The 27,538-nt window shown below is 38.6% G+C and overlaps 3 protein-coding genes and 1 long non-coding RNA gene across 5 annotated transcripts; 1 reads left to right on the forward strand and 3 right to left on the reverse strand.

The window, feature by feature from the left end:
* Positions 1-3,563: 3,563 nt before the first annotated feature.
* Positions 3,564-14,812, reverse strand: LOC148059415 (serine hydroxymethyltransferase, mitochondrial-like). The gene is made up of 12 exons (XM_087782216.1): positions 14,707-14,812; positions 13,927-14,118; positions 11,662-11,741; positions 10,548-10,748; positions 9,532-9,613; positions 9,348-9,470; positions 7,493-7,632; positions 7,261-7,423; positions 7,096-7,195; positions 5,407-5,562; positions 4,112-4,219; positions 3,564-4,047 (listed from the first exon to the last, which is right to left on the reverse strand). Exons 1-12 carry the CDS (start codon positions 14,731-14,733, stop codon positions 3,920-3,922), a joined length of 1,500 nt encoding a protein of 499 aa, XP_087638342.1. The 5' UTR covers positions 14,734-14,812; the 3' UTR covers positions 3,564-3,919.
* LOC148059416 (uncharacterized) lies at positions 7,306-21,321 on the forward strand. Its single transcript, XR_015709462.1, has 5 exons — positions 7,306-7,446; positions 7,507-7,608; positions 13,919-14,141; positions 20,633-21,120; positions 21,227-21,321. It is a non-coding gene; the product is annotated as an uncharacterized LOC148059416 (long non-coding RNA).
* On the reverse strand, positions 14,990-20,589 carry LOC148059417 (neurexophilin-4-like). The gene is made up of 2 exons (XM_087782217.1): positions 20,360-20,589; positions 14,990-15,785 (listed from the first exon to the last, which is right to left on the reverse strand). Exons 1-2 carry the CDS (start codon positions 20,444-20,446, stop codon positions 15,000-15,002), a joined length of 873 nt encoding a protein of 290 aa, XP_087638343.1. The 5' UTR covers positions 20,447-20,589; the 3' UTR covers positions 14,990-14,999.
* A 4-nt stretch (positions 21,322-21,325) lies between the features above and the next one.
* On the reverse strand, positions 21,326-26,870 carry LOC148059418 (SH3 and cysteine-rich domain-containing protein 3-like). 2 transcript variants are annotated; one of them, XM_087782220.1, is made up of 12 exons: positions 26,718-26,868; positions 25,609-25,649; positions 25,334-25,412; positions 23,890-24,043; positions 23,712-23,809; positions 23,584-23,644; positions 22,744-22,841; positions 22,555-22,674; positions 22,409-22,491; positions 22,297-22,348; positions 22,086-22,223; positions 21,326-22,023 (listed from the first exon to the last, which is right to left on the reverse strand). In XM_087782220.1, exons 2-12 carry the CDS (start codon positions 25,614-25,616, stop codon positions 21,916-21,918), a joined length of 999 nt encoding a protein of 332 aa, XP_087638346.1. In that variant the 5' UTR covers positions 25,617-25,649; positions 26,718-26,868; the 3' UTR covers positions 21,326-21,915. The 2 variants fall into 2 exon arrangements, with proteins under 2 accessions (XP_087638346.1, XP_087638345.1); XM_087782219.1 differs by having other exon boundaries at positions 22,409-22,674; positions 26,718-26,870.
* Positions 26,871-27,538: the final 668 nt, after the last annotated feature.

Below are 27,538 nucleotides of genomic sequence, written 5' to 3' on the forward strand. Positions count from 1 at the left end.
GGTATCCTTTGTGTTATCTGGGGGTCAAGGTGACCCAGAGGCCGGAAAACAAATGTGTTCGAGGTATCCATTGTGTTATCTAAAGGTCAAAGTGACCCACGGACCAGAAAACAAATGTGTCTGAAGTATCCCTTGTGTTATCTCAAGGTCAAAGTGACCCTGAGACCAGAAAACAAATGTGTTTGAGGAATCCCTTGTGTTATCTCAGGGTCAAAAAGACCCAGAGGCCTGAAATCAAATGTGTTTGAGGTTTCCCTTGTGTTATCTCAAGGTCAAAAAGACCCAGAGGCCTGAAGACATGCGTTTGAGGTATCCCTTGTGTTATCTCAGGCGCAAGGTTACCCGTAGGACTGAAAACAAATGAGTTTGAGGTATCCCTTGTGTTATCTCAAGGTCAAAGTGACGCAGAGGCATGAAAACAAATGTGCTTGAGGTATCCTTTGGGCCGCTTCAAGCCATGAGTCCGGTGCTGGTCTGGGCTGATCCGAGGTGTCTTTTCCATCAGTAATTGGATAAAGAAGAGCAGAACCAGACGACGTTCTTGTCCCGACATCACAGACGGATGAAGACGATAATTGACAATGTTTTCCTTCACCGAAGATCTGAGGTTTCCTCCTTCTTCTTCTTCTTCTTCTTCTTCTTCTTCTCCTTCTTCTGTTCATCATTGATGTTGTAATTAAAGCGTCTTAAGGATGCGGAGAACAACGAGGGTCCTCTTCCTGCCCCCCCCCCCCTGCTGCTGGACTTGTTGATTTACACTTCTAACACCAACAGGATGAAACCGGAGCTCACCAGACGAACAACTGTCTCCTCGTTCCTTCTTCTTCACTCCGTTTGCATCCGAAGCTCTCGGGAAAGAAATGAAATGTTTTTCTTTGTGTTCCGCTTCTGACTCGACGATTCTGTTTCTCTGCAGCTGGAACAAGTCGGGCAACCAGGAGACGTGGAACGAAGTCGACCCCACGTTTCAGTACAAGGTACTACAGAGAAACCTCTCAGATAAACGACGGTCAAAATCACTTTGATCTTCTTCTCCTGCAGTTCTTCGCCATCAACAACGACTACAAGAAACTCAAGAAAGAAGGTCCAGACTTCTGAAACACCTGCTCGCTTGAATGTACAACACTTGTACTTGTACACAATGATTTACACAAATACACCCTCTTGCCTCGTTGCCTTTATTGATTTTTTTTCCATTTACTTTTTCCCCGGAACGATTCATCTTTTTTTTTCCCCACAGTGGTGAATGAAAGCACTCGTCACTCAGCAGGACATGTGGCTCTCGGCCGACGCTTTGATGGTTCAGTGCCGACGATCTCGTCAATCTCTCGCTCGTTCTTTATCGTCGTGATAAGCGTTTTTTTAGCGTCGAATATTAGAAGGTTTTTAAGGAAAAACAAACTCTTTTTTTGGGTGTGGTTTTTTCTGTATAGTAACCAAAAACTACAGGGTCAGAAACAAGTGTTTGTTGGTAAAACACTTCCAAAGATTACACTCTATGCAGACGATTCCGATGTTTACTTTGCCATAAGCAGGTCACACTCTGGCGTGTTTTCAGTGGAACGAAGTTTTGAGCGATAAGTAGGCGAAAATAACCCTTAAAAAATGTGTTTGTTGTATCCCTTGTGTTGTTTCTAGGTCAAGGTGACCCGAAAACAAATGTGCTTGTGGTATCCCTTGTGTAATCTCAGGGTCAAAGTGACCCGGAGGCCAGAAAACAAATGTGTTTGAGGCATCCCTTGTTTTATCTCGGGGTCAAGGTGACCCGAACACCCCAAAAAACAAATGTGTTTGAGGTATCTGTTGTGTTGTCTCTGGGTCAAGGAGACCCAAAAACAAATATGTTTGTGGTATCCCATGTGTTGGCTTTGGCTCAACGTGACCCAGAGCCCCAAAAACAAATGTGTTTGTGGTATCCCTTGTGTTGTCTCTTGTTCAAGAGACACATTTGTTTTGGGCCTTTCGTGTCACCTTGACCCTGTGATAACAAGGGGGGTTAAGGGCCTCTTATCAAAGGATTTTTTTTTTCTGTGACCCAGTATAACAAAGGAAAATATATATACAATATATATAATAATGATTATAATTATTCATGAACTGCCTCAACAACATAAAAAAACATCTAAAATCAAATTTCAATTGTACATTTTTACATTTTTTCTGTTGATAATTACTTTAGTTGCTTCAGATTTTGCCTTCCTTATCTCCCAAGAAGTTTTTTAATTGATTATATTCAACGTATTCTTTATTTCTCTGACTGAGATCAGATCAGTCGACCGAAATCTTTGAAACACTCGATAGAAGTTCTCGTCCCCAGAGGGTTTCAAAGGTCGTGAGAAAGCTCGGCCAAATTATCGAGGTTTTTATGATTGTCTTGGTTTGTGCATCTCTGTGGACGTGTGTTCCTGCGTCTGCTTGTTTGTTTATCTTGAACTTTAAGCTGTGATTCAGCTGCCGACGTTTCCCGGAGCAGAGCCTTGACAGAAGGACTTAAAATGCTTTTTAAAAAATGAATGAAAGGCAGAGGAAAAAAATGTTTTTAATGGATGTTATGAAGCTAAACGCTAACGGTGAACATAGTTACCTCTGCCAAGGAGGTAATGATTTCGCTGACAAACTTAAGCAAGTGGTAACATCTAAGCTGATTTTGTGTCGTTCCACTTGGATTAATAGAAGTTGTGAGTCCGTTGTACGTCTCTACTACGAACTAGCAAATTCCAAACTTGACTTGTCAAAACGCAAAGAAGTAAAATCACTTCATCTTTCATGGAACTGTGTCACAAAATATGACATCGGTCGACATGTTTTTGAGTCGTCGAAACAATCGTAGGAGCTTTGCAAACTCTGGAAGGTAACCGACAACGTGGTTGTATCTAAGCTCCAAATCCCATTATAGCAAAGCCCTTCCAGTAGCTATCAGACAACAAAAAAACGTAATTCTTGAAGACTCACTTGAGTATAGCTAACATAACAGATGAATAACACAACTTAATTTACCGTATTACTTGTACTATAAGAAGAAAAAAATATCGAAAGCCTTGTGTATTAATTCTTGTTGTACAACTGACCTTGAACCGATGTTAAGTCCGACACTGCGCTCAAAAATCTGTCCAAATATCGGTCAACCATGAATCTGCACCACGAGTCACTGTAATACTACCAACCCGCACTATGTTTATTTTGTAATTCACCACCTTTAACTCTGTGTAAGTACAATAAAAACGTGTATTACGAATAAAATCATCGTACTTGTTGTATCTTTTAACAACCGCTAGCTTGTGAGGCGTCGCTGTCGGACTCAAATCTTTATTGACACCATAGTCTCACGTCTAAATCACATGATCAAAACCCACACGTCTCATTGGTCAACGGTAGCTCTGCGTCAGTTTATTGTTTATTGATTTTTCTAAACATTTATGATTTCCACGGACATTTTTCCGATGCTATGCTAAATGTAGCGGGGGTTTTTGACTCGCCATTGCGCCATGCAACCTTGGGGGGGGCGCCAGAAACAACAATTCAAACCTTAGAAGCTCTAAAATGATGAGATGATGAAGCGTCTCTTTTGGTCATGAAGACGTTTATTAGAACATGAACACAATTCAAATGGTCAGTTGAACACAAATATTTGCTCTTCAACAGCTACAAGGGTTCATTAAACTAGTATTAACTTATTCTTCTAGGTTTAGATTAAGGTGGAGTAGGAGTTAAGTGGATTTTTTAATCTAAAAAAAAAGATGAGAATTCTTGTTTTGAGTGTTCCCAGACCAGCTGAAGCCAGTTTTCCCGAAGAGCTCTCGGTTTCAAGAGTCGTTGATCAAACTAAAGTGGAGATTTTTTTTATTTATAATTGGACTTAACCACAGATTTGGCTTATTTGTTGGCAGGAAAAGAGTCTCCATGACCGTCCAGGGACTCTCTAGTGGTCAGAGAACCCTGGCATGGGGAAGGGCCTGGCGAAGAGCTCCACCCGCTGGCGGAGCTCAGCGATGCGCGTCACCGTCCCGGCGTCCTCCAGCAGGAAGGACTTAAAGCTCGACAAGTTTCCTGCAGAGATGAAGCGGAAATGAATGTTAATCCTTTAATCATCTTGAATATTTATTTAACTCGCCTGTTTTCCTCTTCACGTCCAGGGCGATCTGGATCCCTTCGTCCATGAAGTCCACCACCTTCTCGAAGTCTGCTTCTTTAAATTGTCGGGAGGTTAAAGCCGGAGCTCCTGGAAAACAATACGTGACGTCAACCTTCCATACCCTCTGGAAAAAATGGGTTAGTTATCTTCAATTATCTAGTATTTTCATCTTTTAACATTTTAAATATTTTACCTTCCTTAGATTGAAATTAACTTGTTCTAAGAAATTTATTTTATATTTTTATCTTTGTCATTTACAGTCATTGACATATTTAATCCTTTTTGGGAGTATTTTTCATCCCATAAAATAAATTGCCTAAAATATTTTTTGTTTTGCATGTTTTCTACCAAGAAAATTAACCTTTTCTTTGATATTTTTTCCTTTTCATCTTTTTTCATTTACAGTCATTGAAAAAATACTTTCTTTTTTTCTGAGTATTTCTTGTCCCATTAATTAAATCCCCCAATAATTTTTCCAAGAAAATCCATTTGTTTGTTATTTTTTCCTTTTTATCTTTTTCATTTACAGTCATATTGAAATAATACTTTCTATTTTTCGAAGTATTACCCCAAAAATATGTTTTTCCAAGGATTTAATTAATTAATTTAGTTAAAAAAAATGTACAAGAAAAATGTACAGTCATATTAAAATATTCGATCTTTTTGGGAGTATTTTTTATCCCATAAATGAAATTCCCCCCGAAATGTTTTTTTTAGGAAAATTAACTTTTTGAACCCAGACAAACGTCATATGGCATCACTCAAACCTTTACAGGAGCCAAGGTTCCAAGTAGAAGTAGACGCACCCTTTAATACTAGTGATATTTCTATGTATTTAAATTTTATTTTAAGTAATTACTTTACTTGCTTGTTTATTTTTTAGAACATGAAAGACATTTAAAGATTATATTTCTGCGGTTCTATTTATTTTAAGAATAACTTTAATATATTTATTTTAAAGGGTATTTGTTGTACTTTAAGGAGTATACATGTGTAGCATCAACACTCTCGGCTATAGACTGGAGGAATAAACACGGTGTTGCCATCACTGCAGATAAACTTTGGAAGAGAGTCGGTGAGTTGTATAGAGTCTGACAGGCTGACGGACACACAAAGACCCACAAGAAAAAAAAGCGACACATCACAGAGTCGGATGCACAAAGAGAGAAGAAAGACTTCACACGAGGAGGGAACAGTCGTTGACACATTCAGCCTCCATTCATGCCACTCCATGAAAGAATAATCCACGCGATGACACGTGAAGTCTTCGCTACCGAGCCGGAGTCCTCCCGGAGTCATGGCGCTCTTGTCTCCGGGGCAGGTGTTCTTGTTGGCCGTGATGGACACCAGCTCCAGGACTCGCTCGGCCCTCGCGCCGTCCATCCCTCGAGGACGCAGGTCCACCAGGACCAGGTGGTTGTCGGTGCCGCCTGCATGGAAAGAAAGTTGCGTATACATTGTTTTATTAGATCAAACAGTCGAAGGAACTCAAATATTTAGAGGAAAAAAGGTATGTATGTAAGGCTGTGTATTGTTTAATGACACGATATATAGTAATACTGTGGTAACAAGTATATATTTGTGGTATTGTCGAGTACTTGGCTCTGATGTTGCAGAATTTAAAGACCACATGACTCTTGACGAAGTTGTTACTACTTTAATTTGTTTTGAAACCAAAATATGTCCAAACATCAGTTTTAAAAGCTGCTGGACTCCAATGTATCCTCTCGTCCTCAGTCTCCACAAAAATATGTCCAAATATCAGCTTTAAGAGCTGCTGAAGGCAACTGTATCCTCTCGTCCTCAGTCTCCACCAAACTATGTCCAAATATAAGCGTTAAGAGCCGCTGAAGGCAACTGTATCCTCTCGTCCACAGTCTCCACCAATATTTGTCCAAATATAAGCTTTAAAAGCTGCTCAAGGCAACTGTATCCTCTTGTCCTCAGTTTCCACCAAAATATGTCCAAATATCAGCTTTAAGAGCTGCTGAAGGCAACTGTATCCTCTCGTCCTCAGTCTCCATCAAAATTTGTCCAAGTATAAGCTTTAAAAGCTGCTTAAGGCAACTGTATCCTCTTGTCCTCAGTCTCCACAAAAATATGTCTAAATATCAGCTTTAAGAGCTGCTGAAGGCAACTGTATCCTCTCGACCTCAGTCTCCACCAAAATTTGTCCAAACATAAGCTTTAAAAGCTGCTGAAGGCAACTGTATCCTCTTGTCCTCAGTCTTCACCAAAATATGTCCAAATATCAGCTTTAAGAGCTGCTGAAGGCAACTGTATCCTCTTGTCCTCAGTCTCCACCAAAATTTGTCCAAATATAAGCTTTAAAAGCTGCTGAAGGCAACTGTATCCTCTTGTTCTAAGTCTCCACCAAAATTTGTCCAAATATCAGCTTTAAGAGCTGCTAAAGGCAACTGTATCCTCTCGTCCTCAGTTTTCTGATGAATATGATTACGGTTACAATTTTTTTTTTTTTAATTTACAATTAACATGCAAATATTCACAAAATTCTTTCATGGAAGTGTTGCAATTAAACATTTGGCCGCTAGGTGGCAATACGTCCTCCGCAGCGAAAGAAACAATAACATCCCCACGATGACTGAGGGCGAGAGGATACATTGCTGATGAATATCGATACAGTATCCAAACAGTATTTTTTTTTATAATTTACAATGAACATGCAAATATTCACAGAATTATTTAATGGAAGTGTTGCAATTAAACATTTGGCCGCTAGGTTGTCATCACGTTCTCCGGAGCTTAAGAAACGATAACATCCCGGCGATGACTGAGGACGAGAGGATACAGTGCTAATGAATATCAATACAGAATCGTGATGTATCGTGGTATCGATATTGTCTCACGCCCCGATTAATATTCAATTGTTTTAATGGAAATAAATGACATAATTAAATTGTTTTTTTAATGAAAAACTCTGATAAAGGAGAGGTTGTTAGTACCTGACACTAGTGTGTAGCCTTTCTTCAGGAGGGCGTCGGCCATGGTCCTGGCGTTGAGAAGCACTTGCTTGATGTACTGCTTGAACATGGGGGTGGAAGCCTGAGGAGACCACGTGTCTGAGACCACCATCATGACCCATCAATGGTACTAGCTGGAGAGCTCACCTGCTTCAGGGCGACGGCCACCCCGGCGATGGCGTGGTTGTGGGGTCCTCCCTGCAGCGAGGGGAAGACGGCGAAGTTGACCCGGTCCTGGAGGTCGTACATGGACTCCCGACCCTTCTTGTCCACGGAGCGCACGCCCTTACGGTAGAAGATGAGGCCGGCCCTGAAGACGAACCAACGATCGACGTGAGTCTCGTCCACTCCGGGGGTCTCACTCAAGTCAATACTGTACCTCGCTCCCCGCAGGGACTTGTGGGTCGTGGAGGTCACCAGGTCAGCGTGGAGGAAGGGCGAGGGCACGGCTCCCGCCGCCACCAGACCGCTGATGTGAGCCATGTCGGCCAGAAGGTAGGCGTTCATCTCGTCACACAGCTGAGGGACAGCAAGAGAGTTCCTTTCACTGATATATCACTTTTTATTTTAAACTTTTACTGTATAAATAATCAAAAGTACATTAGGTTTAGATTAGTTTTTGCTTTTATCACATCTTATCATAGTTTCTTTCTGGTATATATTTTAAGAAATTGTGTACGAAAAAAAAAAGTATATTAAAGTGTATACAAATAATCACTGAATTGCTTCATATTTTCGTTGCAATACAAATTCCAGCCACTAGATGGAAGCAATATTTATATCCTGTTTAGTTAAAGAACCGATGAAATCCTGCGAGATCCCGGAGATGTTTCGTGTTTTTTCTTTAGTTAAAAAAAGTATATATTATTTTTTTTTTTTTTTGCTTCTAACACGTTTTATTTTCATTACGATTTGTATTTAAATTAAGTGTGTAGGAAATTATACATATTATATATATATATATTATTTATTTTATTTTAAGTGAAATTTTAAATTAGCATGCAATTATCCCCAAAACATTTTAATTTTTGTCTTGCAATGAAACTTCCGGCTGCTAGGTGGCAGCAATCGTTACGTCTTTTGTAGTTAAAGGAACAATTAATCCTGTGATATCCTGGCGATGACTGAGGACGAGAGGATACAGTCGCCTCCAGCAGCTTTTAAAGCTGATGTTTGGACCTATTTTGGTGGAGACTGAGGACGAGAGGATACAGTCGACTCCAGCAGCTTTTAAAGCTGATGTTTGGACATATTTTGGTGGTGGCCGAGGACGAGAGGATACAGTCGCCTCCAGCAGCTTTTAAAGCTGATGTTTGGACCTATTTTGGTGGAGGCTGAGGACGAGAGGATACAGTCGACTCCAGCAGCTTTTAAAGCTGATGTTTGGACATATTTTGGTGGAGGCTGAGGACGAGAGGATGCAGTCGCCTCCAGCAGCTTTTAAAGCTGATGTTTGGACCTATTTTGGTGGAGACTGAGGACGAGAGGATACAGTCGACTCCAGCAGCTTTTAAAGCTGATGTTTGGACATATTTTGGTGGAGGCTGAGGACGAGAGGATACAGTCGACTCCAGCAGCTTTTAAAGCTGATGTTTGGACATATTTTGGTGGAGGCCGAGGACGAGAGGATACAGTCGACTCCAGCAGCTTTTAAAGCTGATGTTTGGACAAATTTTGGTGGAGACTGAGGACGAGAGGATACAGTCGACTCCAGCAGCTTTTAAAACTGATGTTTGGACATATTTTGGTGGATACTGAGGACGAGAGGATACAGTCGACTCCAGCAGCTTTTAAAGTTGATGTTTGGACATATTTTTGTGGGGACTGAGGACGAGAGGATACAGTCGACTCCAGCAGCTTTTAAAACTGATGTTTGGACATATTTTGGTGGATACTGAGGACGAGAGGATACAGTGACTCCAGCAGCTTTTAAAGCTGATGTTTGGACATATTTTGGTGGATACTGAGGACGAGAGGATACAGTCGACTCCAGCAGCTTTTAAAGCTGATGTTTGGACATATTTTGGTGGATACTGAGGACGAGAGGATACAGTGACTCCAGCAGCTTTCAAAGCTGATGTTTGGACATATTTTGGATTCAAAACAAATGAAAGCAGTTACGACTTCATCAAGAGTCATGTGGTCTGTAAATTCTGCAACACCAGAGTCAAGTACTCGACAATACTACAAATATATACTTGTTTATATATTGTATCGTAGTCCCCGTCAGTCACCTTTCTGATGCGGGGGTAGTCGATGAGTCGGGCGTAAGCGCTGGTTCCTGCGATGACGAGTCTGGGTCTGAAGAGCCGGGCCGTCTTCTCCAGCTGCTCGTAGTCGATCAGGCCGGTCTCGGGCTGCATTGACGCGTAAAGAACTTGAAGATACTGTGACTGTAGACACTCGGGCGCGACTCACGTTCAGTTTGTAAGGCATGGACTCGAAGTAGATGGACGTGGCAGAGATCCTCTTGGCGTCCGTCATGTAGCCGTGAGTGAGGCTGGAACGATCAGACGCAACACATGTGTTTTGATGGTTTAAATCTGCAGCTTTAGATCCTAACATTTACAACAAACATTCTTTTTTCAGGTACTTTATCAATACAATAAAAAACGTAACACTTTTTCATTCATATTTAAGCATCTTAAATTAAAATAATAATTTTAAAAAAAAGCCACAAATCTTAGTTTCGGATTATAAACATGCATCAATGTACCGGTAGCTCATATAGTATTTTCAAATACTTGAAAAAATACATGTGTATATATCTATAAACATTTAAAATCAGATCCTAAGGGAAATTAATTGTGGTATATAAATCCTAAAAGGTTAATAACATTTTTTTTGTGAAAGCATTTTAATTCAATCACTTAAATCACTGTTTTCAAACTCACGGACTGGGGGCCAAAGGTAGCCCACCAAATCATTTAATGGGTCCTACGATAACTTGAAACGTGTATAATTGGTTCTGTATTACAAATACTGAATACAAAGTAAACGTTTGTGCATCACAGAGAGAAACTTAACCTAGTTTATGTTCATATCATTTTTTTTTGTTGCTTTTTTAAAAAGACTAGAGTTGTCTCGCCTACAACTATATTTATGGTTCTCTGTGTGATATAGTTCAACACCTCTGTTCTAGATTGACGTCACTCTCCACCTGTTTGTATGTTTTTCATTTGACTTAAACATTCTTATCGCGTCTCCTGCACCTTTACTGCGAGTAAACCTCTAACCTGAGGGAAACCTTTCTTTAGTTCAGTATCTAAATAAATTCAATAGAATTATTGTGTCAACTCACCAGCCGTGTGTTCGCTATAATCCTCTCTGACGTTAATACCCAGAAATACTTCTCTGTACGCGTCAGAACGGAGGCGAAGATAATTCCTGCTTCTCGCGGAGAAGGTTAACAGAAAAGATGGAGAAGTTCTTACTGTCCACCGTCCGGTAGATCCAGGCCCATGATGCGGTCGTGAGGCTTCAGCACCGACGTGTACGCCGCGAAGTTGGCGGGGGATCCAGAGTAGGGCTGGACGTTGACGCCCCACAGGTTAGGGTCCAGGTCGAAGGTGTCCAGGGCCCGTTTCTGACACAGCAGCTCGATCTGGTCCACGATCTCGGCACCGCCGTAGTACCTGGAATACACACTCGTATAAATAAGCACTTTTCTTTATACTCTTGATGAGTTTTTCTATCTTATTTGACCATTAGTCGGGTGTTTAAACACAATATAAACTGTGACTATTGTCAGGGAGCGTCAAGAAAAAAAGAAAATGTAAAAATCTGAAGGGAAAAAGTACAATATAATGTTCTGAGTACATGTACAACAATGTGTATTTATCCTGTGATAAAAATAATCAAAATATATAATAGTTTTTCACTTTATATCAAAAGTCAAGAACTAAACATGAATTAATTTATATATTTTTTATTATAAAGTTAGTATGAACCAGATCTCTTTAAAAAAAACAGGTAAATAAACTTAAAAGATTAAACAATATTTTACAAAAATCCATCCACATAATATAAATCAAATCAAAGAACCTTGTTTTATATTAATTTTATTTCAATTTAAATCACAAAAATTGTATTAAAAATATTTACTTTATTCTGATGTACAAGAAATAACCCTAAAAACAATTTGAGTCATTAAAAAGGTAATATTTTGAGTTATAACTGGTAAAAAAAATTCTAATTTTGAAGTTTAACTAATGAGGGCCTCGCAAACGCAGTCGTATTGTCCCACATTGGTTTATATTGATTTTCATCTTGGTGTAATTCAAGCAAAAGGTAGTTCCCTCTCCTTATTATGTCCTTATTTATCTGACGTTTGGTTAAAATTATATTTTGTTCAGATAAAATTGTGAAAGAAAAAAAATGTGGCTATTTTTCCATGGCTGGTCACTTGTCCTGTCTCCCCTGTCTCTCACCCTGAGTAGCTGGGATTGTCTCAGACAGGTAGGATCCCTTATTAAAAACCACATTCCTCCACTTTTTTTAATTTATTTTCCTCCTCCCGATAATAATGGCGCCGGCTTGTCTCGTTACCTTTGTCCCGGGTATCCTTCCGAGTACTTGTTGTTGAGGCAGGAGCCCTGAGCCTCCAGAGCCGCTCGGCTGCAGAAGTTCTGACAGGACGGGCCAACACAGGTTGTCAGAGTCGGAAACACTGTCAACATCCTAATATAAACTCACGCTGACGACCCGGAGCTGGATAATTTAACAGCCTCGGCTGCTGTCCACAGAATGTTGTGGTGAAAAAATATCGACTTTGAGTTAAAAAAGTATAAATTCATTTAAAATAATGTTAACCACGTCAAGCGAGCGTGCGGGAGAATAATCCAAAACCAATATCTAAACTATTTGATCTGCTTAGATCTGTTTTTTCGTCTCCTTTAGATCCCGACTGTCACCTCCGTCGTTGACACATCAAAAACTCTCTCGGCTCAGGTAGACATCGTCACCTCCTCTCCTCTCTCAGGATGATATTTATGAAGATAAGTGACAATAAAATCAGCAGGAGCGCGTAATGGGATCATTTGAAGAAGGGAATGAAAAAAAAAAGAAAAAGTATCCTCTGGGACTCAGCCTGCGGTGGTGTGTGACTGACACATCTTTCAGATGTCAAAGTCACTTACCGCGCCGTCACTGTAGAGTTTGGGTAAAGAAAGATTTAGAGGAGAAACATATTTTACCCATGATTCATGGTTGGGTCGTGATAAAGCGCTAATGTGAGCGTGAACGTCTGCGACATCAGAGCAAAACAAACCCATGTCATTCCCAGCATCCTTCAGCCAATCTGCTCCGTTTCCCTTTCAGTCTAACCTCAGTGACTCCGGAGCTATTTCTGTCTTGTATTCAAATCCATTCTTTCTTTCTCACTTTTAGCAACTGGCATGACTTCATGCTTGTCTTTCCATTTCACAAATCCCAATTTGACCCAATTATAAAGAGGAATAATTATTTCTTGTTTTGTTTATTTGCTTTGGTTTTTTCTAAGATTCCTGATGTAATAATTATCATCCGACTATGAAACCTCACACAGATTTGAGTCCAGAGTTCTTTGTAATTCTTTAAAACATCCAGTGAGTATAAATCATTACTAAAACATAGTATAATATAAGATTTCTCGCGTTTCTAATTAACCGTTTTTTTCCGCAATTGCCACCGTGTAAGCAGCTATTTCACAATGTTAAATCAATTTGAATGTTTAAAAGTAAAAATATATTTTTCGGTTAGCTCGTGAGCTAACAAGACAACAACTAGTAAGTCTCCGCAGTTGAGCTTCCTTGTAATCCTTTTCGAAGTATAAAAAAGGTGAAAAAATCAGTCTTTCTTTACGGCTATCTTTTAAGTTTAAAATACATGATTTTATTCAAGGTAATACAATATAAATAGTGACAGATGTGAAGGACCAACAATGTAAAGAAAGAAGGTATCTTTGTTATAAAATACAAAAAATACAAAAGTAAAAAAAGACAAAATGGAAGAAATGTTCTAATTACACATTCAAATGGACTAAAATTATTTTAATTTTAAAACTAGCTTGGGGTGTGTATTGGCAAGAATCTTAAGTTGTGAAATGTATCACGATAAAGGGGGGAAGATACGATATATTGCGATACCGTAAGAACAAACATATATTTATAGTATTGAGTACTTGACTCTGGTGTTGCAGAATTTACAGACCACACGACTCTTGACGAAGTCGTAACTGCTTTCATTTGTTTTGAAACTAAAATATGTCCAAAAATAACTGAGTTAAAAACTTGCTGCATCCTCTCATCCCCAGTCATCGCTGGAATCTTGCTGAATTCCATAGATTTAGCCTTAGCTGAGTAGGATGTAATGACTTCTGCTATTGTGCGATCGGAAGTTGAAATCGCAACACAAAAATTAACAAACGGCAGGAATATTTGCTATATATGTTAATTATAAATTTAGAAAATCTATTTTTTCTTTAGTGGTACAACAGGATTTGAAACCCCAAATAAAACTAATACAGTACAAAAATAATATTGTGATGTTCAAGTGTAATTGATCATTTTTTGACAACTCTAATACTAGCTGTAATACCCGGTAGTATAAAAAATAAATGTGAAAAACGCTCACCCTTATCAAACATACATTACATATAGTTTAAATGTCGTCAAAATTGGATATATTTAAATTTTCGTGATGTTCTTTTTCGCCCCGTTCCACCTTGTTACGATTAACTGAGCAGACATTCTGTAAATCTTACTTACTGTGTAATATATATGGTTTTAATTTCATCAAAATTGTATTTAAAATATCACGATCCAAGTCATTCACCTCTGAGGCGATGAGCTCCAGCCCTCTGCACTGCCGGTCCTTCTCCTGCTGCAGCAGACGCCACATTTCCGGGTCATCCTGGGCCAAACTCTCCTGACCCTTCCAGCCTCCGCCGCCGACCCCGCTGGCGAGGCCACGCCCACACAGATCCGCCGGTCTCCCCAAACACCCGGAGGTCCTGAGGAGGAGGAGCTGCAGGTGGATGGACACGAGATGTGAGTCAGATCTGATGAAAGCAACCACTAGTTTGTATGATTGTTGTTGTCGTCCAAGATTTACTCCCCCGGTGTCTTTTTGAAAACATTACGCTCCGTCACAAAAAACACTTTCATCATCACCCCCCAAATTATAATACTTTGCATGGCGTGTTTGGAAACAAGGGAGTTGAGGAAAATGTGCCTTTGATGTTCCAAACAATCCGTTTAAATGAAAGGAAGTGAGAAGACGCTCCAGAAATCCGGAGACATGAAAAGTAAAAAAAAAACCGTGGGTTGGACAGACGCACACACTGACTCACTTATCAGGGACTTGTTTGTCGAAAACCTTTTTTTCGGTTGCGTAACTCGCGTTTTGCCACTTTTCCCAAATGCGGGGATTATTATTGTTGCGTCGTAAACACGCGTCGAAAAGCGATTTCCTTTCATCTTTTCTTGTGTTTTTAATGCTTCGAGAAGCGCACGACCCACGTGCAATTTCCTCTTTTTTTGACAAGGAATAACAGGCGCCGTTTGTGTCGAGGAATTTGTGGGTTTTTTAAATGAAATATAAGGGAAAACTCACCCGTAGTGAACGCTGCAGCGAGATCATGTCTGTGACAGCTGGAACAACAGGAACCTTTTCCAGAGGGCAAAGGTCAACGCTGATAGCGGAGCAGGAACATGCGCAATCTGTGTGTCCCCCGATGACTTTACGACCCAAGCAAATCTTTGGGAAGGAGGCGGTCGGTCTGGTGGACTTCAGCAGGAGGGACTAAGTACAAGCCAACACACACGACGGGTTGAAAAACTTCACTAAAAATGAGGCGTAAATTGAAAAAAAATGGAGGTTTAAGAGAAGGATGTGAGTCAGTTTTGTCAGCCCAGGTGCTGCTGGTTCTGGTCCGTCTGGAAGTTGTGGTCCGGGCAGACCTTCTGCACCAGCCGGTAGTCGGTGCCGGTGAAGGCGATGAAGATGCAGATGACCTTGAAGGGTTTGGCGCAGATCCAGGCGGCCTGGGTCTGGGTGTTCTCGGTGTAGCACGTCTGGCTCGGGTCGTACAGGCAGGGCCGGGTCTTCTTGGACCGGTTGGTTCTCTGGTACTCGACGCGGCAGTTGAGCTCGGTCATGGCGTCCTGTCTCTGGACGGGGGTCAGGGGCGGCGGGGGGGTCAGGCCGGTGGCCGGCGAGGGGACGCCGCTGGGGTCCAGGAACTCCCAGCCCACGGCCCTGGACGGCGGGACGATGCTGACGGATATGTTGCCGAGCCGCGAGGAGTTGTGTCGGAAGTAGACGCTGAAGGTGCCGTTGATGTGGTCCACGATCTTCCCCGTCACCAGCAGACTGAACTTGACCGTCTTCACGTTGAAGTAGAAATCCCCCCAGCCGAGGATCTTCTTGGCCTTCGGGGAAGTCTTGACGAGGGGTTTGGTCTTCAAGGGGGGGCTACTGAGGTACTGATCCAGGGCCTGGGAGACGTTCCCGGGCCACCCGTAAGGGCCCAGGGAGCCGTAGGCGGGAGTTTTTTGCTTCGTGGAGATGATCTGTAGGTCTTTGGTGACGTACTTGACTTTCAACGAAGCTGCAGCAGCTCGACCTCTGAGGTGTTCTTCTTCCACAACTTGTTGGTTTTGCAAGAGAGAAGGTTTGGGACTTTCTTGGACCTGTGGACCGCAAACAAATGGAGGTTTTCAAAACCAAGAAAAGGACTTGTGAGGATCATTATCTTGCAAATATTCACAGCATTTGTTCATTTTGTGTTGCAATCCAACATCTGGCTGCTAGATGGCAGCACTCATTATTTCCTCCGCCTCTAAACAAATGAAAATTAAATCCAGAGAAATTACGACAATGACTGAGGACGAGAGGATACACTCTACTCCAGCGTCTTTTAAAGCCGTCAAATTAAAAAAAAAAAAAAATTAGCAGTTAAAAGAGCTTATGGTCCGTCAAAACTTCATAACAGAGTCAAGTACTTACAAATATATACAAATACTATAAATACTACAAATATTTCGTCGATCCTCAAGTTTCGCAATATATTGTAGTATATTGAATTTTTGTCCCTGTATTGTGAAACGTATCGTATCGCCAGATTCTTGCCAATTTACAAATCGAGTCGACAGTTTCTCAGAAAAGAATAGATTATAAGTGAACAGTTACTATTATTACAATAATATTATTTTATAATAGGCCCATTTTTTTCCCTTATTGCTTCTAATCTTCATTAACCCCTATCATTTTCTTTAAATGTAGTCAACACTTTAATAACATCCTCCCATCATTTTAAGCAACATGTTTTAAATGATTAGAAGCTGATATTTCTGTTGAGGATTACACTTCAAAAATGCAGCTTGCCACATGGTTTTGAAGATCATCTACCCCTCATTTAACTCCTACTTTTACTGTGTCGAGTTTTGATAATCACTCTTTATGATGCATAGATATACAGGTTTCTTTCTTTAAGTACTGATGGATTGTTTGAAACTTTAGTTTAGTAGCTGCTGTAGAAGTCTTGGCTGACATTTCCTGCTGTCATGTTTTCACTAAAGTGGTTGTGATGTCACTAAAAGATCCTCAATGTGGCTTAATTGGAGGAATTTTTAGACTATATTAGTTTTTCTTATTTAATTTAAAAAGCAAATTTGAGAATATTTAATTTGTTGACGGTGACACTTTGGAGTCTTGTAGCTGCCCGTTCAAAAACAAACATAACTCGCTTTTCATTTTGACGTATAAATGAAATTAAAGTTGTGACTACAGTCCCTAAAAAACATGAACGTTTTCTTTCAACGCGTGTCGATATTTTCCGTGTTGCATTAGCGCAGCAGTGAAAACATCCTCAACCCTAACAGCCAGAGGCTTGTTTTTGACTTCTATGTCATCGCTTTAACCGACTCAGCCCAACTTTTTTCACTTTGACAGCAGCAACGTAGAGTCGCTGACTTCACGCCGTCGTGACAGAACCTAATGTACTTCCACACATTTACCGTCGATACACACTAGATGATGCACCGATGGCAACGCGCCGACAGCCCCGGAGCGAGGGCTCAGGACGACACGGAACGAAGGACAATTTCACGGCTGTTGTGTTATATAAAAAGAAAATAATCAATTGAAATAATTATACGTTAATGCGTCTCATCCTCCTGAACATGGAACGGTCGTCGATAGGTTATTACCTCCGGGCAAGGACGCGTAACACTCGACACAAGGAGCTGATATAACGCAACCTTTTAATTTGCTGTGGTTGTTTAAAGACCTCGAGTTCTGAGCTTGATACTCTTCGACATGAAGGAAGATTAAAAATATATATATTGTCAATTTTCTGTAATTGCTCCTAAAAGCGAATCATTTGTTTTACATCAACGATTGGTTTCAAAAGGGGTTTAAAAAAGAGCGTTTGTAACAATACAACAAAACGTTATCCAAAGTTGTAGTTGCAGTTCCTTGAGTGTCCACTTGAGGCTGGCTGCAGAAAGACTGGTATATATATACACCCAGCTATAATATATATATATATATAACTGTTCCCAAAAAACTTCTATATTCAATACTAGTCTATATTTTAAGCTTGTCCGTAGCAGAAGCTAAAGGGCTAACGTGCTACACAAACAGGAAACATGGCAGCTATATATATATATATATATATATATGACAATAAATTATACATTTACATACAATGTAATTTTACTATCTCCACAAACAAAAATGTTTTCCTTATATTTCCATTTTCATTATCTTCTTGTTTATTAGTTTTATTCTTAATTTGGTGTTGCTCACAAGAAGGTGTGTATTAGCTAATGTATTAGCCTGGAGCCCTAATGTAGGTGAAAATTCTCAAAATTGTAATTTCACTAAGGGTTGTGATTATTCAAAGTAATCTGTGTCTTTTTACAGTTAAAAAAAAAAAAAGCATGTTCATGATAATGTAGCGACCGATGCTTAGTCGTCTTCATCTTCGTCCAAAAAGACTCCAAAAAACCAAATACCTCAATATACTGCTGGTCTGTTAAGTCCATCTTGTATTGAAGCCTTTATGTGAGAAACACCCCAAAAAAAAAAAAGGTAAACAAGTCTATAATTCAAGCTTGTTCGTAGCAGAAGCTAAAAGGCTAACGTGCTACGCAGACAGCTAAATATAATCTGGACAAAACGGATCTTACAGATGCAAAGTATATGGAGGTATTTAGATGTTTTTATGTATCTTATTGGACAAGGAAGACGTAGAAAATTAGGTCCGATCGCGAACGTGTTACATTTTTGTCTAAAACTCCCAAAACACACATATTACTCAAGAAAATAATCCCAATTTTTAGTCGACCGAAGTCTGGCTGAACCAGAAGACTGCATTTCCAAGATGGCCGCGATCGCGACCTCTGACATCACTGATACTATGTTCCTATAATAAAGTCTATCAGTCGATGCTGGAGTACCTAGAGAGGAAGTCCAGTGGGCGTGAAGTGACCGAGGCGAAGAGGAGAGTGAGGTCAGGGTGAACATCTTCCTGATGTACTCAATTCTAATCATGACGGTGAAATATGTTGTAGTAACTTCATGGCGACGTGTCTTCACGATATCGTTCTCCATCACCAACAAGTGTGATCAACGACCCCCCGCCGTGCGACGATCTCCGCCTTCACTCCGGCTCATCGCTGCACGTCGTCCACATCCGTGCGACTCTCACCTTCTCTAATTGGATCCTGCAGCGCGACACGCGTGTCACGAGCTCCGTGTCAAGATGCCGACGGTGACGGCAGCCGAGCCCGAGTGAAAACACCTGTGAGATGCTCGGCTGGACCCGAAGTCTCATTTAGGACCGATGTGGAGGAAACACGCTTGTGTTTCACTTTTTATTGTAGGATTTTAGCAAAAAGAGCTTTTTAGTTCCTCACCTTTGGTGTAACAACGTGGATATTAAGAGGAAATCTCCCTTAAAATACAGGTTTATGGCGATTAAAATCTCTGTAAAATAACAATAACATGTTAATAAGTGTGATTATAGGAGGACAAACTTTTATTTAGGTGATATTTTGGTGCAAATACAAATAAATTACAATCAAATAAATCAAACTCAATCACACAGGGGTCCAAAATAAATAAAATAAATAATGCTCAGAAAGAACTGATCAAACTACATGTAAAATTTACTTTTCTGTTACTGGATTTTTTTGACAAACAGTCTCTGTTATTATTATCAGCTGAACTTTTGAGCAGGGACAGTCTTTTTAATCTGCCAAAATAAAATATAAAACATAAAATACAATCATTTCTAACAATCTTTCAATGACACTTTTATGTAAATACTGAGATACCAAGTGTCAATTGTGAACTTCTTAATACTGACTGAAACATGTTTTTTTTCCTTTCTTAGAACCTTCTGATACTTAAGCTTTTATTTTGAAGTTATGCGTTTTTTTACTTCATCCATTTTTCGGCTTTGCCCAAAAATGTTTTTTTGAAAACATAACAGTATAAAAGTAGAAGAATATAGAGAATAAAATATGTATATACAAGAGCATTAAATGCAAAATAAATACTTTTATTATCCCACCAAAAAATGTATAAAGGTCCTAAAAAAGTATTTAAAGTACTTTTATTTTAAAGCAATATATATATATATATTATTATTATTATTATTCTTATTTTTAAGATACTTATTGAAGGGGAATTGTTGGGATTTATATCCATTTCTTATTAAACATTTTAATGTAGTTGTTTTAAGCTTGTAGGGAAAACAAAGTTTTTAAACAGAGACACTTTTTTATTATAATAATTATATATTATATTAAGTCAATAGACTACAAATGATCAACAACAGAGTTTTACTATGTAGATATAAACCTGAAATGAAAAAAAGTTAGTCCGTCATAGTTATTCTAGTTATTCTGTGTATGTACAAGAGCCTTTTCTTAATAAAAATGTATTAACTTAATATTCAGTACCAATAATTACAAGAATATTGTGTATCAGTTGGGATTCCTGGGTGGGAATTTTTGATTAAATGTATACATAATACTTACTTAAATACTGTTGAAAAACACTTCAAATATCATTACATTATTTTATTTTTGGGTAAATAACTGATTTTAAATTCCCTGATAGCTTTTTTTATTTTTACATTGCAGTCTGCACACGTGGAATTACATTACAACCAATAATGAATAGAATTGATTAGTATTGTGATAAATAAATGATGGATCCACAGCAGGAGCAGCGTTTGAGGTGAAATACTTACAGACGAGGCGAGCAAATAGAGAAAAGTGACGACCAAGTTGAAACTCAAAGTCCTCATCGTGTGTCGGACGAGGCCACAAATATCCATCCAGAGAGAGAAACGTCGGATAAAGAGTAGAAAAGAAGCGACTCTGCAGCGAGGCAGACTTCCTAAACTGAAGTCTCCCTCTTCCTCCCTCTTCCTCTCTCTCTCTCTCTCTCTCTCTCTCTCTCTCTGTCTCTAACACACCCTCTCCAACAACTAAAAATATGTTTTTTGTGTGTGTTTGTTTAGGGCTGAAAAGTGTCCAGACCCGACTAAGCGATTCTCACTGGAGTCTTATTATAAGTCATCACCCCGGTGGAGGTTCTGACAGCACCTCCTGGACGTCCCTCTGCTTTAGCCACGGGGAGGCTGACGAGATGACAGGGTGTCGTTCCAGGGTTGGTAATGAAACTCCTGACAGGTTCTTGCTCATGGACTCCAGACTCCACCAGTGGCTACAGGCTGACGTTATCAGCATGACTTTCTTTCACAATTATTATTATGTTCTTTCACGCAGAATTATAGGACACCCTGGAAAGGAGGCCAGGATTCCAACCAACAGAAAGGCAAGACGGGCACTCACAACAATGGACATTATCTTTTCTTTTTTTTATGAGTACCCAGAGTAAACTAGCACGACCAAAGTGAAGATGACAAAAGATACAGAAGGCAGAATCAAACCAGCAACCTTCGTACAAGGACTACTGCAATGCAAATAAAAATTCATAAATGAAACTGTGAGTACATTTATTCGATTTACTTAAGGTTGTCAAACGTCACATTATGACCGTTTTGTTGCTTTTAAGTTAAAATAAATATTGTTTTTAACAATTTTGGTTTCAGTTTGAAGATTGACCGCTAGGTGGCGGTAAAATCCCATGTTTCAATCGAGCGGCTTTTGAAACTATAAGAAAACGGGAAACTGCAAACAAGACAAGACTATTCAATTAAAATGTTTATTAAAATAACATTATTAATGTTAATTCCAGTGAAAGTGTTTTTATTTCATGAATACACTCACGTTTTTATTAATCTGTTGTTATTTTCATTCAGGGATCACATGACCAGCATTGACTACATCTGGATAGTAAACAGGTACTTTTTTTAAAATTGTAAACCTTTATTTAATCCTCAAACGTTAACATTCAGTTAATGTCAATCGTCTTAGACCAGGGGTGGGCAATTAAAATTCTTTAAGGGGCCACATTAAATTCTGTGAATGTTGTTAGGGGCCGTCAAGCAAAAAGAAACGAAAGAAATCCCTTAAAAAACAGTTTTTTTAAGGATTAATATATACACAAAAAGGAAGGAAGTGTTATGTGAAAATGCAAATGACTAATAAATACAAAATACATCTGTTAATGCATTAGAACCATTTATACATGATCATACTTTGACATTACGAGGGCCGCACTTTACCCAGGTCTGTCCTAGACTAGACTTTCCAAACTAACTCTTGACTAAAAGTGAAAAAATACATCCAGCAGCAAAGACTAAGGCACAGATTCAACCAAAATACATCAGAGATCTCCTCAAACCACGGTGAGCTCTTCTAGCAGATCCGCTGGAAAGTAGCCCAGCTTCCGTCCAGTGCTGACCTTCAGATATCCCCCTTTCTCGTCCCCCTTCTTCACCACGATCTGAGATTAAAAAAAAGCATTATCGTGACACGTATAAAAGGGTGAACTTGTGGTGGACTTACCTGGTCTTTCTTCAGGGTGATCTGGCCCATCTCCCGGTTCCCCACGAAGGAGCGCGTCACCTTGAAGGTCCGCTCCGCCGCCCGCACCTTGATCAGGTAGTTGGTGGGGAAGTAGCCGGTCTTCTCCCCCATTTTTCCCTTTAAAATGATGGACAGAAAACGGGATTTTTTAGAATCAGAAACAGTGGTTTGATGGGCCGTGAAGTCTCACCCTCCACCACTCTTCGTTGGAGTCGTCCAGGACCGTGATGCGATCTCCAGGACTGTCACCAGAAACATGTTTTTTAATGTCAACGACTCGTCTATAACTGACACAAACTTACTGAAAGTCCAGGTCGTCCTTCTCGATGGCCTTGAAGCGGTACAGGGCCAGGTAGTAGTGGGACTGCGAGAAAGTTCCTTTGCTCTGTTGGGTCGATGCGAAGACCATCAGATGATCTCGACGGATTATTATCTTCTGTTTGTTTACCTTCTCATCCGCCTTCTCGCCTCCTTTCTCCTTCTTGTCGTCGGGCTTCCCTTCTCCTCCTTCCTCGTTCTCTTTAGGCTGTTGGTTCTCCTCTTCCTCCTCCTCCATCATCATCATCATCTGCCGCGACATCATAACGTAAAAACACTTTCAATACTTTTTAAGGTTTGTGTTTGGGGAGAAGCTCACGTTTTTCTTGTCGTTCTCGTTCTTCTTGCGCTCCTTGTTGGCCATGATGACACCGACCCGGAGCGTGTCGAACACAGGGTCGTTCCGGTTCGGGTTATCTGGATCCAGGTCAGAAGTGTGCTTAAAAATTTGGGATTTTCGGCTTATTTTTGCCTAAAAAATACATTAATTGTCCACTTCATATAACACAAGACACTTTTTTAAAAACTTTTTAAAGATAAGTTACAGACATTTAAGCTATTTTCTTGCTAGAAAAAAAAAGGTTTATGTTGCACTTTATATAAATATAATATATATATGGAAGCATGTAAGTGCCATGTGAATATTAAATATTTTAATTTACCATTTCAAGTGTTGAAAACTAAAAATAGTTTTTATTGAAGTTCTCTTTTTTTAAGCTTTTAATATATATATATATTCTTTAATGATTTTATGAAATAATTTCTATATTTTAAAGTTGAATTTCTTTTTTTATTTAATTATTCAATTCAATAATTTGTATATTAAATGGTTGAATTAAGTTTTGTTTTTTAGTAATTTATTTTTTTCATATTTCATTTTTCATACTCTCAAAAAATGTTGAATTATTTTTTTTTAAATTATTATTATTGGAATTTAAAAATCTAAGTCAATGTTAAAAAAAATCATTCATTTTTGAAAATATTCGATTTTTTAATTCAATTGTTACAAAAAAAGATTCAACCTTTCAATAACGACATTATTGAATTCAATTATCTAAAAAAATGTGAAGAAAAAAAATTCTAAAGGTTTAAAATGGAAAAATAAACCCAATATTCCACATTTATATGTTTTTAAATCTCTGCCACTGTCTCCACTCACTCGGGTCGGGTTGGTCGCTGCCGTACAAGGGCGAGCTGTACGCCCTCCGGAATCCAGGAGGCTACGAGCACCAAACACAGGTGATTTAGTTACACAACTTTGACCTCCAGACGCACAACGGTACTCACAATTTTACCGAAACACTTCTGGAACTCCACGTAGGACTGACACGAGTGGTGGATGTTGGTCTTACAGTTCTTACACCTCAGAGCAAACTTGTTGTTCACTGAAACAAACACATGTTTTTTGAACAAAAAAAGGTGTTTTCGGGCCGAACACACGCGTGTGCGAGTTTCCTCCACATACGGACAATCATTCGTGCGCAGACGTCGCAGAACTTGGGCTTCTTGCAGTAGTGGTCCTTGAACTTGTGGGGTTTGTCGTTGATTCGGACCACCGGGGGCGGAGGCTCCGGCTCCTTCTCCTCCACCTCCACCTCCTCCTCGTAGATGAAGTAGACCTGGAGGAGGTTAGAACTCACTTCAGCTCCAGGTATGAAAGCATGGTATGGAAACTTTACTATCATTTCTAACTTTAAATGTTTTAATCAGAAGAAAGTTACATCTATAAAAAAGGTTGTTTCAATAAAACAATGATTTATATTTTTTTAAATGCTAATGCTAATGCTAATGTTTTGTTTTTTATTTATTTATTATTAACTGTTTTGTTTTTAATGTCTCTCTCCTGCTTTAAAACTGCAGCACTTTGAGATTTGTTGACCAAATGTAAAGTGCCATACAAATAAACAAATAAAATCCATTATTATTATTTTTATTACTTTGAGTCTAAAAATACATTTTCAATTAAAAACTGTTGCTTCAAATTAAAATATACTTAAAAAAAAGAATGTAAGTCAATCGAAAACTTAAAGTTGTATAAAAGGTTGCTTTAATATATATATATAAAAATATATATATATATATAAATGTGCTTTATTAAAAATACTTTCAAATAACAAGTTTGAAAATGTTCCAAGTTGATTCAATAAAAAAAATTGTAAATAAAAAAGTTGCTTCAATCTAAAAAAAAAACATTTAAATAAGTAAAAAAGTAATAATTCCAATAAAAAGGTTGCTTCAATAAAACACATTTATTAAAAAATGGTTTCAAATGAAAATAAAGGTTCTATAAAAAACGTTACTGGAAATTATTAATAATTTGCATAGTAAAAAACAAAACTTTCAGTCAAAAATAAGTTTTAAATTAAAAAAAATAATAATAATAAATCACAAAAAGTTGTATTAATCAGAGAGTGTTTAGACTCTTTTATTTTTTTCAAAAAAACGTTTTCTTTAATTGAAGAATTAGTCATATTAACAAATCCACCAATATTGCGTTCTTTGAAGTAGTAGTAGTTTTTTTAATTGATAAAAGTTAGGAAGTTTGTTTTTCATTGAGTTACAAAAAAACCAAAAAAACAAGTGGTCTTTCTTATAACTGCTGTTCTTTTCATTTAAAAAATGAAGCTCGTCTTGTACTAAACAAAATCATCTCTCGGGTCAAATTAAGTTTTACACCTGTTATCTAGTTAATAAGTAAGTTAATGAGTTTACTCTCTACTCTCTACAAACACACCTTCAACACATGTCTGTTCTACTTAATACATTTTGAAGCAGGTTTGTTATTCAAGGTTCATCTCTTCCTGTCAGACTTCTGCTCCAACTGGTGGCTATTTTAAACCGCCTGGGAACACTTGGTCTTGAAAGAACAGGGGGGACAGGGGGGGGTGCGACGGGGTCCTGTCACTCACCGTGTCTCCGTCCTCGTGCACTACGTTGTCAGGGGCCGGTGGGTTGTCATGAATATCCACAGAGTTTTTGTCATCCTCCCTGACACACAGAAGTCACCGGTGAGACCAACATCTCCGGGAAAGAAATTCAAAATATTCCAAAACAAAACCTGTCATTGTTACAGGTGCAGCTTGAATTAGTTTTTAAGGTATTTTAAACAAATATTTCTCACACACAAACTAAGATTTGAATGTTTTTTAAAAGATAAATTAAACATTTCTGATGATATACTCACTGGTCCATGTTGTCAGAGGACGAATGTCAGCTCGAGCTTTCCTAGAAAGACACAAAAAAAATTGTTTTTTCATTACTTTCCTAAAGGAGTTAGTGACAAAAAACGCTGTGGCCTGTTGACATTGATTTTAAATTAAATCATTTTACTCATGACCAATAAATAAATGTTTCCTTAATTAGTTTTGATAGAATGTTTTAATCACTTATAAAGAACCGATTTGTTTGACACTCTCGAATAAATATAGATTACTACATTCAAATATTTATCTTTTTATATATTGTTGAATCAGCGCTACGTTCAATTTTATTATATATTCCATGTGTCAAAATGCAGTCATGACACAGTAGAACTCGCTATTATTATTACAGGCATTGCAGTGACAACATTCCAACACTTGGGGGCGCCAGAAACAATTATTTTCTACTTTACGTTAAAACATAACATTAGACACTTTTACGTCCTTTTATTTATGCTGCAGTTCTACTACATTGTTTAATTATTCTGGAAGTCAATTCTAAGTCATTGTGGTCGCTATGGAAACAGTTAATTGTTCCATTTTGGCAGATGAACGTTTAGAATCATCGTGTTTTTTTTCTAAATGTAGCTTTTCCTCAACTCTTTATGCCTATTTGATTGAGAAAATATTTTTTTGAATTGAGAAAATAGCAGGAAAACATAATGGATATATAAAATAAAACCAACTTAAATTAATGCCGTTTATTGATTGTGTGAGACAGTGATTCTACTTATTCTGAGACTCCTGTGTTTGTCTTGGTGTTATCTTGACCTTCTAAGCATATATTTTATTGGGTATTGTTTTGATTGTTCAAGCGGTTTGTGACCCTGGTCTAGAAAAGCGCTTTACAAATATCACTTACTTATATTGTGGAACACAAGCCGGTCCCGTAGACTATTCTAGGTTTGTTGAAATTGAACCTCATCACTGCTAAATTTGGCTTCATCTGTCGTTGTGGCTCAACTCAGGAAAGTACCAAACTATATAACTGTCCTTTTTCTTCATCCGTACAAGTTTTTTGTGTTAGTAAAACAGTTTATATAAAAAAAATGGTGGACGACTCAAACACCGGAGGGACTGAGATCGAAGATACCTGTTCGGGGTCAAAGTTGATGAGGCGAAGAAGTCTCTCTTGAGTTGCGTTGGTGGAAGGTTTTGTTGTCCAAATGTCTCCTTTTGATTTGGTCCCAACTCTCAGGGAATGAAGTCGTATTCCAGGGTGATTTCCTAGATCTGTTTGTGAGTTTGTGCGAGTGTTTATGTGCCACGCCGAGGACTGGTGTGTCAGGCTGACTGCTGGAGACAGCTGGTGAACTCATGCATAGCAGCGATGACCAGGAGAAATCAGACACTACACCGTCTATCCTTAGAATACATGCCCACCTCTCACCTCAACCCACGTCACCGTGTAAAATCAACGCGTATTTAGGTCAGAATCAAAGTGTTTGGTTCGGCTGTATATAAACATTTCAAAGTTAATAATAATGTTTCTTGTTTCACAGAGATAAAGGTAGACATTTAAAGTTAAAGAGGGAAAGTTGATAAGAAAGGTTTGACTTCAGTTGTTTAATTTTATTTAACTATTTAATGGAATTAATGATTCACTTTTTATATGGCTGTACAAGTCTCTGTTGTATTTATTTTATACTGTTTGTTTTAAGAGTACTGTAAAAAAAAGGTTTGGGGATTATTAAATACAATTTGGATTGGGGCGACTTGATACAGGGACAACAATATGATATATAGTAATACTAAAGTAACAAGGATATATTTGTAGTATTGTCGAGTACTTGACTCTGGTGTTTCAGAATTTAAAGACCACATGACTCTTGACGAAGTCGTAACTGCTTTCATTTGTTTTGAAACCAAAATATGTCCAAATATTAGCTTTAAACGATGCTGGAGTCGACTGTA

The sequence above is a fragment of the Callionymus lyra genome, chromosome 19 (assembly GCF_982586985.1).
Source record: "Callionymus lyra chromosome 19, fCalLyr1.hap1.1, whole genome shotgun sequence".
Classification (NCBI taxonomy): Eukaryota; Metazoa; Chordata; class Actinopteri; order Syngnathiformes; family Callionymidae; genus Callionymus; species Callionymus lyra.